General features: G+C 34.0%; 1 protein-coding gene across 5 annotated transcripts in view; it reads left to right on the top strand.

Annotated features, from left to right (window-relative positions):
* The first annotated feature begins 522 nt into the window (after positions 1-522).
* PTPRC (protein tyrosine phosphatase receptor type C) overlaps positions 523-13,188 on the top strand; it is a 123,670-nt gene continuing 111,004 nt past the window's right edge. For 2 of the 5 annotated variants that reach the window (XM_077775148.1, XM_077775147.1), the window contains exons 1-2: positions 523-629; positions 711-826. In XM_077775148.1, the coding sequence (XP_077631274.1) occupies positions 754-826 (73 nt within the window). In that variant the 5' untranslated portion in view covers positions 523-629; positions 711-753. The remainder of the gene's footprint in view (positions 630-710; positions 827-13,188) is intronic. The other 3 variants (XM_077775151.1, XM_077775150.1, XM_077775149.1) reach the window with 2 other exon arrangements.

Here is a 13,188-nt window from a genome sequence, read left to right as displayed (position 1 = left end):
TTCTCACACCATGAAGAGCTCTGTGAAAAATTTGGGGCAAACCTGTTCAGCTTTCTGAGAGTGCGTTTGCATAGAAAATGGGTTTGACTGCTAAAACTGTCCTATTGGTGAAGTTTGAATGCCTGTCTGGTAAATGACACTGATAAGTTATTCATCTGGTCGTTTTGAATCAAATACAGGTATTTTTACTAATTCAATCAGTGTGTCATCTTGCCAACCCCCATTTTGTTACACCCATCCTGGGTCTGTTTCATTCTCTCTTAGGTAAGAGAATTATTGATTATTTCGGGGTGGGGATATTATTTTTTTAAGTTGTAATGAAAATTGTGAGGGAGTATTATTTGGATGCTTAAAAAAACATCTTTCTTAAGGAAAAAAAATCTTTTCAAAGCCCTAGTAACTAATTCAAGTAATTAGTTACTTGAATTAAGGAAGTGAGATGCTTTTGCACTGACTTTGAACAACTTTCTTGACTTCCTGCAAAGAAGATCCTTTACAGTATTTTTGGAGAAGTTAGTAAAACCGAATCTGACATCACTACCTAGCAGTTTGTGTAGCTAGCAAAGTGGTTTGTTCTTAGGGTAACAGAGGAGGAAATTGCTCCCTGTCTGATAAGACAACAGCAAGGAGTATGCATTCATTTCTTTTATTTTTGATTCCGTTTCACAAAGAAAAACTTTTGCAAAGATAACAATTATTTTGCCTTTCAGAAGGACGCATGCTGTTTCCTAGGAATACGGCTGATTTCCAGATATGACCATGTTCTTGTGGCTTAAACTTTTGGCATTTGGCTTTGCCTTTCTGGATACAGGCTTGTTTGTTACAGGTAAGTACAAGTATATTAATATGTCCTTAGTGATTTTTTTTTCCTTGTGGAGGGATATTGGTTTGAAATAGACATAAAAATAGTTAAGTGTTGGTGACTGGAAATGAGGAAGCTCACTAGAAAATGGTCAAGGCTACTGGAGCTCAGAGAGACCTGACTTGCTATGTGACAGAATACATTGTTTCTGTTTAAAAAGGAGTAAATGTTTGGGGGAAAAATCACAATTTAAAAGAAACTTGTCTATCTGTATCTTTGTTCGCAAAGTGTTCTAGGATATTACAAAAGCAATGCTGTTACTTAACCCTCAAGTACATAAACATAAGTTTATGAAAATCTGAGGAAATCTTTATGACAAAATAAGTGAATTTTCACCCTTTTAGCAGAAAATGACTTTTTTGAGTCCTACTATAGCTTTGGTTGCATGTAAGCCACTCTTTCATTTTGAATTGGACTTTGCTTCCTCCAATTTTGATTATTACTGAAAAATTTTATTGAATACTTATCTGTAGGATAGTTTAAAATAATACATTTGGGAATTTAGTAAAATAGTATTTTTATTCACATTCTTAGCACAGAATGTATTTTAAATCAAGTTTTTGGTTTCTTCTCAATAGTTTTAATGATTACTTGCTTTGGAAATTCTTATGCGGCCACCGCCCTTCCTGGGTGATGGGTAAATATCAGAGCCTTGCTGAAGTTAAAATACTCTTAAGAATCATGCAAATGCTGTCTTTGGTAGGAAAATGGAATGGGAATCTCAAGTACTCATTTAAGTTGGAGATCTTTGTATACTTGCTCTTTAATGGACATTTCTTGAAGAGTTTCAATTTGAATCATGAGTGCATTTCAGTTGATTGTTAAACATAGCTAATATATTGATATTAAAGTTTACTCCTTATGATGTAGTATCTAAAGGTTGTTTTTCACCATTGAGGGGACACTGAAAGTGAGATTTTTGCAGAAATCCCAAAGAAGTTTTAAAAAAAGGAAAAAGAAAGAAAAGTCTCACTTACTGGAATTCATTGAAATCTATTTTTGACTTTTCACCACCCTTCTTTCCTCTAAAAGGCAGGGGGGTAGCTACCTCCTGATCTTGTTACCTCTCTATTGGTATTTTGTATAATTAGGGAGAGTGGAAAGCAGCGTAAGATAGTGTTTTGTTTTTAACTGTAAAGACGGTCAAAATTTTTTGTATGGATACAGCATTTTGTTTTAGTATGGAAAATGTTTATCAAGTTACCTTCCCTGTAAAGTTAGCTATCATAATCAAAAGCAAACTGTAATGAAAAATGATTTTAGCAGGGTGGTAATATGTATATTATCATAAGTCAGAATGAATATTCATTAAAAATCCTCGCTCAAGAATGGTCGCAAAGCATTTAAATGAGCATAAAGAAAACTGAAATATTTTGTAGGACACAGAGCAAACCACTATAAAATTTCAACTCAGTCTATTAAGGATTTTTACCAAAAAAATACCTTTGAATATGGCCAAATTAGGAAAATATAAAATTATCTAGAAACTTTTAAATCTATTGTGCTGAACAATTTGTACTTAAACAAGTGAAAAGATATGCATAGATTTATTTTTGACGGATCAAGTTTAACTTTAATTGCTTATGTAAATATCGAGAGCAAATTTTTCTAAAAGGCACTGATATCTTCCTGAAATCCATACTTACTTTTTGGAAAAAATACATAGATATAATCATCTGTGTCTGCATATCTAATTTATCATCCTTTAAAGATCTGAGAGTCATTTTGTCATTCAGTGTATGATTTGAGAAGTTACTAATGTTTTAAATTACATATTTTTCTTTACTAGCAACAAATGAGTTTATGTTTTATTTTGATGTGTTAAAATTGAGTTTAGGGATCATAGGAAATACTAGGATTTTAGGCATCACATTTATATTGTATACTCTAATGGAATAAAAAATAGAGCCAATGTAGAGAGACATCAATTAATGGACAAATATATGCACAATTCAGATAAGTTATTTAATATCTAAAATACAAATACAGTTAAACTTGGCCGCGGCAACAATGTTGGGGTGAGTTTTACACAAAAGTTTGCAATCCCTTTGCTCTGTGCCTCTTTGCCATGAGAGCTGGAAACCAAACGTCTGTTGAACATTTCTAAATAATTCTAGCAGATAATGATGGCTTTGAGAATGCAGATAAAGACAAGTGTTCTCTGACTCTAAACCAGGTGTAATGCCAGCCAAATCTATCACTCTGTACCATACCAGCTAGAGTATATGACTTATGTTATGTGAGTTATGAGTCATATGAGTTTAGAGTCATTTCCTGGTCATAATTTTTCATTTTTCCATCCACATTAAAAGAAATATTTCATGTTACATGCGTACTATGCCTTGAACATCACAGGTTTTCAATACAAATTATGAATTGAAATTTGAGCAATCCTATTAAGTTCTAAATCCACAATTTAGAGATTGGGGCATATGAATATTATCTTTTATGAACTTTTTAATAGATATTTTTCTTACAAAATCTGCCTGTGATCCTTATCATTGCTAGAATTTGAAATATATTTTGTAAGAGAGAGAGTAAGATGGACTTAGGAGTCTGTCTTTCCTTTTCCTCCCTTGCTTTCTATAGCTAAGTAGAGGGTTAGAGTGTGTTGCTTGAGCTAGGTCTTTTCTCTTTTCTGGGCAATTTCATATACTTGAACCAGTGACAATTAGCTAGTATAGTAATATAGATATTTCTACACTCTTCATATAAATACACATATACAGATACACACATATATATCTAGCTTTAATATATGAGTTATAATACACACATATATCTATTTATTTATCTTCTGGTTCTTCATATTTGTCTACTTTTATTTTTTTATTTTTGATGTTTTTATTTATTTCTGAGAGAGAGAGAGACAGACAGCGTGAGTTGTGGAGGGTCAGAGAGAGAGGGAGAAAGAATCTGAAGCAGGCTCCAGGCTCTGAGCTGGCTGTCAGCACAGAGCCCGACGCTGGGCTCGAATCCACGAACCGTGAGATCATATCCTGAGCCGAATTTGGACGCTTAATAAACTGAGCCACCCAGGCGCCCCTGTCTACTTTCAAATATTGGGGTTCTGTGGGCTTTAATTCTTGGCCAGTTGTATTCTTATTTTCTATAATTAGAGTTCCTTATCGTCACCTCCTACGTGTTGATGATCCCGATTTCTCATCTCCAGACTCATTCCTTTGAGTGTAAAACAAAATCTGAAACATACATTTAAAAGCTCCTCAAGTCTTGTCATTTTAATTTTTAATAGTCTCTAAAATATTTCCCCTTCTTCAATTCCATCGGATTGCCTTAATTCATGCCTTTATCATTTTCTGCCTAGAATATTATTATAGTTTCCTAATCTATCTCCAGTCTCATCCATTTCTTTCCATATTCTGCACCTTAAATATCAAAGGAAAAAAAACCCTCTGATATCTTCTCGTTGTGTTTGGTATACGCGCTAAACTCCTTGCCTGAGTGACCGGGTCCACCACTGGGCTAGGAGCTGGGCAGAGACTGTTTTGTCTTTTTTTTCTTGTGTGATTCATTAAAATAGAACCTGCAGCAGGCAGTTTCAACACCGGCTTGGCTCGTCTACACTTCCTCAGGACCTCTAATTCTCTGTGATAGTCCTATTTCTCTTCTGTCACTCATGCCACAAAATATCTCCACTGAAATTGTACACGTTTTACCACCTTTCCGTGGCGTTTTTCACCTACTAATTCAATTTGTTGCTGGTGGTGGTAATTAGCATTTACCAATCAGTGCATTTACTTCCACTGTAACCTGTGTGACGGCAGAAACTATGTCTTATGCCTTTTTCGGTATCATCTGTACCTGATTTCTTACCAGACATTGAAAAAATAATGGACACTTTTTTGACAAAACTTAAGATTATAATAATGGAGGTGAAGGAGGACAAGTACAAAGAATTTCAGAAAGAGAGAACAGGAAAGAGACAAATATGAGATGAAAAAATTAGCCAAAGGCTAAGTGGAAAGATAGATAATACCATCAAGATTAAATAAAATAATTTTGGATCTGGACTTTATAGGCTTTGCCTTTTTAAAAATGTAGTTCATTATTATTATTTTGCTATTTCCTTCTTTCATCTCCTTTTTTCCCCTCTTATTTGAAAGACCATCCTAACTTCTTAAAAATCTTAGCTCATGAATGTTACTACTAAATTTTACTTGGCCTACTCTTTGGGCATTTTGCTAATGGCATTTCATTTGATGGGTTAGTTTTGTTCTTCAAATACAGATGCCTACAGGAAGAAAAGTAAGCAGGGGCATACTCATCAATGGGGACAAGACAAATGGAATCAGATCCAGTCCTTGCAAATACAGGCATGGACACTGGTAGTGCTGTGGGACTGTTTTCAAGGGTGGATGGAAGATGGTATTGCATCGTGTACACACAGAAAATTTGTAGAGAGCCTGGGTATCATTTCTTCTTTGATAATGTGATAACCAATGTCAATTTGAGTAGGTAAGAAGCAGAGATTTATGGTCAGGTTGATTAATTTTGTTGGTGAAAGCACAGTGTTAACACAGATAAGGTTTTCTGTTCAGATCATGTAATGTAAGTCATTTTGGTGCAGCGAAAGGAATTTGTTATCACCACAGACCTTTGATCTTTTTTCAGTCATCTTGTAAATTTATGGGACTATTTACACAGGAGAAATGGAAATGGAGCTAAATCTCGGTTTAAGCTTAATTTCAGTCTAGGCTTAATAGCTTTGTTTCTAGATATCCAATCACATACTATTTACCAATTACTAAAGGATAATGATATGATTTTTATATACATAAAGATAACACCCTAGAGAAGGATGAAGAAAAAGTAAAATATTGCAGGCTACTCATTTAGCCATATGATGTCATCTATTTCTACATAACACCGAAATATATAGACATATTTTGTATACATGGCCATAGCCAATATTTAGATAAGAAAATATCTAATCATTGCCTAAAATTTTTAATATGCATTCATTTTTATATGTCAATGTGCTACTTCAATTTCAATCTGTCAAGAGTCTGTGGAATGACTATTATTAGCAGAGTATTGTATGTTCAGGAATAATAATGAAAACAAGAAAAGATAAAGAAAGAAACAAAATTGTAACATAATATATATATATAAAGTCAATGTTTGTGAAATATATAAGTACTTTCCATATGCATTTATAGTATCTTCCTTTGATAACCTCTGAAAAGATAATTAGCAAGATTATCAGTGTTTTTAATTAGATTCTTTACTGAAAACCCAAACTCAAACTTTAAATTCTTCTATGGTACTTAGCTATACAATGTTTAAAGATTAAACACTTATTTCCTACTAAAAATGAGGCACAAATATCTGAAATGAAAAAGTGATTTTTCCAAAACTTCAATTTCTCCTAATAGATTACTGTGTGATAAAATTATAACTATATGCAATGATATTCAAATGAAAATGATTGCCAGTCATATAGTAGAAAAAACTGCTTCCAACCAAAAAGTGAACAAGTACAGGAAAATCATGAGCCCTCCAAAGAGGTGGTCTGTTAATACCAGAGCACAAATTAAGAGCTAAGGGCAATTCAGCATCATACTCATATGTATTAGAAAATAAACAGCTAGGGGCACCTGGGTGGCTCAATTGGTTAAACGTCAGCTCAGGTCATGATCTCATGGTTTGTAGGTTCAAGCCCTGCTTTGGGTTCTGTGCTGGCAGCTCAGAGCCTGGAGCCTGCTTCAAATCTTGTGTTTCCCTCTCTCTCTGCTCCTCCCCTGCTCACACCCTGTCTTTCTGTCTCTCAAAAATAAATAAAACATTAAAAAAAAAAAAAGAAAATGAACAGCTATTCTAGTGAACTTAACAAAAAGCACTGATACGCAAAAAGAAACTCACTGCGTGATAAATAATAATAATAATAAATTGTCCTGATAGGCATCAAAATAGATTAGAGAATCCTATATAAATAACAATGATGTTAAGAGATGAATGCAGAGGGACAATATCACAGCAATAAAGTGTGGTCACCATATTTTAAATATCTCCACTTAAAGAAAAAAAACCAGTAATATGCTTACTTATAAAAGAAATACTAAGCATCAGAGGAAATGAAGCAGGTGCCATTCTGTGCTGGAGATGGCATTTGGACTGAGAAGCAATTTAGAAATCCAATTTTACAAATTTTATGATCTCAACTCAAATCACTTTCCATCTCTGATACACAGTTTCATCATTTATAAAGTATTGTAAGCATTAAAAGTGATAATATTTGTGAAAATGCTTTGAAACTAAGGGGTACCCTGCAAAGTTGTATATTTTATTTATGTGATTCCATAAAAATCACAGTCATCAGTTCTTTATCATTGACATCTGATTCCAAATCACATCTCTTCCTTTGAGAGACTTGGAGGAGATATAGTTTAGGCTATATGGGAGAGGAATAAACCCTTAGGGATCTTTCAATCTTTTAACTTTGCATCCCCTGTTTTAGGGATTTTCAGGCTACCCTGGATTCTATCTCTTAAATAGTTTGTAAATCGACTCTTTGCTAGAGATTATTATAATTTTTTATTGCAAAAATAGCCTGCAATCTTGCTTCCCTTCAATCCCTAGTGTTCTCATACATATCTCTACTGGGATAATCTCTGTAAAAGGCAAATCTCATCTTTGTACATCTTCCCTTCATTGGCTGTGTATTGGATAGAGAACATATTGATTCTATGATGTGATCCTAAGGATGTTTAAGAAAATAAGCATTTAATTAAAATATACCTACATTTATGAGTTTTCCTTGAGAACAGCTTTCACAGAAAAAATCTCTACTAAGCCAAGTTAATTCCTTGAGTATCTTTTATATAGCCTGATTAAATCATTACCAATTTTTTATTAAAAATTTTACTCAACAAGTGTTTAACAGCATTATTTTTCATTCAATTTTTCAGTTTATTGTTATATTCATGAATCAGTTTTTATTCACATTCAATTTTACTGTTTATAAACTTATGCCCTTGGGAATTTTCCTTTATGGTTATCACACTTCTAAATGTATTTTTTTTGTCAAATAGTACAGAACTAAATGTCCCCAAAAGTCTTAATTCTTCCATTTTAGCCAGAAGCATTACTTATGTGCAGGTTATGCCATTGCTCCATTCTTTTCTTCCTTCCTTCCTTCCTCCCTCCCTCCCTCCCTCTCTTTCTTTCTTTCTTTCTTTCTTTCTTTCTTTCTTTCTTTCTTTCTTTTCTTTCTTTCTTTCTTTCTTTCTTTCTTTCTTTCTCCCTTCCTTCCTCCCTTCCTTCCTCCCTTCCTTCCTTCCTCCCTTCCTTCCTTCCTTCCACTTTCAATGCTGTACAAAATATAATTGATCTAATGCAATTATTTACCTTTGTCAAATTTTAAATTGGGCAGTATTAGACATCTTCAAATTTATATTGTGCTGCTATTTCTATCAGTAATAATCATTTTGTGATTGAGAGTTCTTTCAGCAAGATTCATTCTGAGATTTTACAAGTTTTGGTAACTTCTCAGGTAGCCAGTGAAAACTTTAGAAATACTTAAAAGACTATTGTAGAGTCTAGAATTGTATTTTAATTCTTGTTAATTTGTATAACATTTTTTCCATGTTTATTTATTTTTGAGAGACAGAGTGTGAGCAGGGGAGGGTCAGAGAGAGAAGGAGAGACAGAATCCAAAGCAGACTCTAGGCTCTGAGCTTTCAGCACAGGGCCTGATGTGGGTCTCAAACCCAGGAACCATGAGATCATGACATGAGCTGAAGTCAGACGCTTAACCAACCGAACCACCAGGTGCATTTGTATAACATTCTTCCTAGCTTATTCATCTTGTGCCAACTTCTTGCTAACTGATACATAAAAAATTAAAGTGAAGAATCAAGAGGATAAGTTTAATGTCCTGTGTATATCACTGGATGGGATCAACATAAGGTGCCAAACTATTCTACTTTTGTCTCTGCATTTAGGAAAAATAAATGCTATTAGCATGGCATCCACAGCTTAAATTGAATCCTCCAGATTTTTCCAGTTTTATCTGTAACTACTTTGTGACATGCACTATACAGTTGACCCTTGAACAATAGGGATTAGGGTCACTGATGCCTTCCTTACACCACCACTTTGTTCTTGCCAGACAATATCTAGGCCTCTGTTCCAACTGGATTTTTTCTGTAGTCTTTCAGTTCTAGAAGTTCTCAGGCTGCCCCTAAGTTGTGTAGATATTATTAGATATTTAATAAATTAAGGTGGCAGATGCAAAGAAGAATTAGCCAAAGTCCCAATTCTCTTTGGTTTGTTTGCTTTGTAATTTGAGCTGAAAATAAAGGCTTTATTTGGAAAGAAAAACATGTTAAAATATACACACATGCACATACCACACAAACAAATCTTTAAGTTTTTTGGGTGATCTTTCATAGTAATTATCCAAGGTTATCAGCTAATAAGGGCTGATATTTCATCCTGGATTAGTCTGACTCTAGGTCTATTCTCTTTTCACTGGGTTATTCAGCCTTCTTAGTGTCCAGCCTAATAACAAGGTAATTGAGGACATGAGTACTTGATGGTAGGCAAATCATACCAAGACCGAAGGGTGCTTGATAGTTTCTCAGAGGTCATGTATGGGAAACATACAATTCAGTCCCATCCAGATGATTTAGCTATACAGGTGAAACATTGTGCGCCCAATACTTCCATATCCTTAGCAAGATCTAAATCATCTAAGATTTTGTTTTTTAAAAGCAAAAGACACCTTTGATTAACTTGTATTTACTCTGAGTGTTGATGCTACATTAGTAATGCAAAAGTAATGTGCTACCATCATCTTGAAAAGGAGCTGTACAAGGTATACCACTGAGTCTATCTGGAGGTGAGTGATATGATGGAACAAATGGATTTTCCCCAACCTAATTTGTTTTTGATGTTACATAAAGTGAAAACCATTGAATAATTTACCAAAGTATCTACATTTTTTTTAAAGTACAAGGGAAGTTACTTGACCTTTGTTAACCACTCTGATCATGGAAAACACATGAGGTTCTCATCTTATTCCAGGAAGTGTAGACACCAGAAAAGGTTTTTATAGTTATCCAAGAGGCATATTAAGTGAATTGGGTAGAGCTATCTTACAGTTTTCTATTCCAGGGACAAGTTGGTTAAAATTCCAGGGAAAGCAAAGAAAAAAATGTGTTTATTGTTTGGTTCCTATGATAAATGTGGCTGTCAATCAAATAATTTAGGTCAAGTATTCTACTTTGAATTCTAGACTTAGGTTTCCAAATCACTGTTTTGGTTTCTAAACTAAGATTTTTACTTATACCTAATGAGCCCTAAATCTTTCTATTTTTTAGTGACCATGATTTATTTTTTCCTGAGTTTACTTACTGAAACTTAAGTATGTTCAAAATATAATGGCTAAAAACATATTAGTTCAGAGCATTGACTGTGAGAAGGAGTGATGATATGTGGGAAGTAGACAAGCAAAAAAAGGGTCATGAAGCTGATGAAAATAACTTAAAGAGATAATACTAGAAATGTTGGATTCAAAGAAGCTCCACCTTTAATGTGAGTCAGAAGTTAGTCTTTGAAATGTTGCCTGGATTCCATTCTGAGCTTTCCAATTAGAAACAGTGGGGGAATTACCTTTTAAATCCTTAGTTTCCATATCTATATGACAGGAATAATAGCAATAGCTATTAAGTGAGATAACTTACTCATTGATTTAGCCATTGTTTTGAAAAAAGAACCCCAATTATGTGCTAGAAACTATTTTAAGTGCTGACACAGTGGTAAATAAAACAAGAAAGGTACCAACTTTCTTGAAGCTTACATCTTAGTAAAAGAGATAACAAAAACCAAATAAATAACTGAAAAAAATTCAGATATTGATAAGTGTGGGAAATAAAACAGTGTGCGTGATATGATAGAGAAGGCCAGATCAGGGAGGAGCAAATGGCCCTTTAGACAGTGATTAAAGAAGGCCTCTTTGAAGTAGTGTCTCATTAGGCCACTAATGTTGGCTGACAAGAATGTAAAGATTTATGTAAAGAGGAACTGGCAGGTCCAAAGGTCCTTCAGAAAAAGCAAAAAAGTGCAAGGCAAGGAAAGTTGGTCAGGTGTTTGCATCATGATGGATAAAGGCTGAGTGGTTTGTGGTGAAGTTGGAGAGATACACAGAGGGGAAGATTCTATAGGGCCTTGTTAGAAATGGAAGGAATTTGGATTGTTACCTTAAGTGTAAACAGAAGAAACTATGCGGAAGCTTTAAGCATAGAATGAGGTAATCGTATTTCGATATTAAAGGGACTACCTTGGCTGCTGTGAAAATAGAGAAGTGAGTTAAAGCCTGGAGACCAGTTAGGAGTCATTTGGATTGGTGGAAAGGAGAAGAGAGATGGCCCCTGGACTAAGTGTTGACAGTGGAGGTGGGAATAAAAAACAGATGTATATAGGATCAAGAGAAGTTGCTGTGTGCTAGAAAAACAGGAAGTTCTACAGAACGACTCATTTTTTTCTCATGAGCAATTAAGATGAGAAACACCCCAGCTGGGGTAGGCAATCAAGGGTTCTGTTTTATCTATATTAATGTATATTAGTGTTTTAATTCTCATTAGACATTCAAATTGCGATATCTAGATTTCAATTGGGGATAAGAGTGTGGGGCTCATTAGCTCTTGATTGGAGTCATACATTTGAAAGTCACTGTATACAGATGGAATTTAAAGCCAAGAGACTGAATGTGATAGTGTAAGAAGAATGCTTAGATGGAGTACAGAGGACCTAATTCCAAGCCCTGGAACACTTCATATTTGGAGGGGCTGGGAGGAGGGCCTAGGAAAAGAAAGTGAGAAGGGTTAGCCAAAGTGGGAAAGGAAAACAAAATATTTTGCTTTGGATGTTGAGAAAAAGAGCTGATGATTGTAAAGGGTTTAGCATGCTTGCCGGTATATAATAAGAATCCAGTTAATTTCACATAAAAGTTCAAAAATCATGTATCTTGAAAAGCTGATTGAACAGTGATTGTTAACATACTAATTATTATCAAGTATCCTTATTTAGTTTTAATATTGCCACAAAAGTCAGTATGAAAATGATTTGTAACAATATTCATAAGAATTAAACATATGTATGTCTATACATGTATATATGCATATGTATGTGTATATATATACATAGATATATAGATATATATATCTTCTTTGATAGTTTATCTATTAAAAAAAAGAAAGCCATGACTTAAAACACTTTTTAAATAAAAACTATGTAAAATACATTCAAACTTCATAATGAATTAGAAATTTACCTGAAAGTGTCTTGAAAAGGTAATGCTGTATTGAATCTCTTGCGTGGCATATTTTTGATGCATTTTGATAAATTATATATATAGAATTAAATGATATATATATAATATTTTAATTTCAGGCTTGACAGGTTTTCTTAAAAAAGATACAGCTTTAGAGCAACTTATTTTTGCACTAACAGGTGTAAGTAGTTAATAAGAAATTGTTCATTCATAAGAAAATAGTGTTACCATGTGCCAGGCACTATTCTCAACATTTTATAAATGCGACCTCATTTAACTTAAGTATACAAATCATTATGGAATCTAGCTTACACTTGTCTTTAACGTAAGTACATTTGTTAAATTGTTTCCCCATATTTATAAAATTTACTGATTATCATATCCTAAAAGGGAATTGATAAATTTTAATTTTTCTTATTCTAATTTTAAATACTAAAATGGAGAGAGGAGTGAAGAAAGGGAAGTAATAATGAGCTTCCTCCCTGTGCCTGACATTCTAGAAGATGCTTGCACTGCATGATTCAGCCTTATATTTCTACATTTTGTTTCTAATTGTTCAGAGTAAATAAACATTCAGGTAAACCTTGGTCACAAGTGTAAATAGAGGGAAACAGAATTGTGGTTAAACCAAAAGAATAAATAATCTAAATATTATTGATTTTTATTGTTATAGTATTTTGCTTAAGTTGAACAATGAACATGTCGGATGTTACTATGACCTCAAAAATGAAATCATATTGAAGAGGCTCAGCATGGGAGAAAGTTGCACAGCTTTCTCTTCCCGCCCTGCTTCATTTTCATAAGGATATAAAGCAGCAGTTAAGCACATCTGCTTCATAGTGTGAGAGAGAGAGAGAGTGATGGGAGGAGAAAGAAAGAGAAGGAGAGCAGGATGGGGGCCGACGGAGGGAATGAGAGAAAGCGAATCAGTTTTTCGGAAACAAATTTTAGTGTGTGGAAAATAGATAGTCATGCATTCAGGCACTATCATCAGTTAGTCAGAAAGCATAATTTACTGTGAAGCATAAAA

The sequence above is a fragment of the Crocuta crocuta genome, unplaced genomic scaffold (genome assembly GCF_008692635.1).
Source record: "Crocuta crocuta isolate KB4526 unplaced genomic scaffold, BGI_CrCroc_1.0 scaffold207, whole genome shotgun sequence".
Classification (NCBI taxonomy): Eukaryota; Metazoa; Chordata; class Mammalia; order Carnivora; family Hyaenidae; genus Crocuta; species Crocuta crocuta.
The sequence above is the reverse complement of the archived record's forward strand: the minus strand, read 5'-3'. Positions and strand labels throughout refer to the sequence as shown.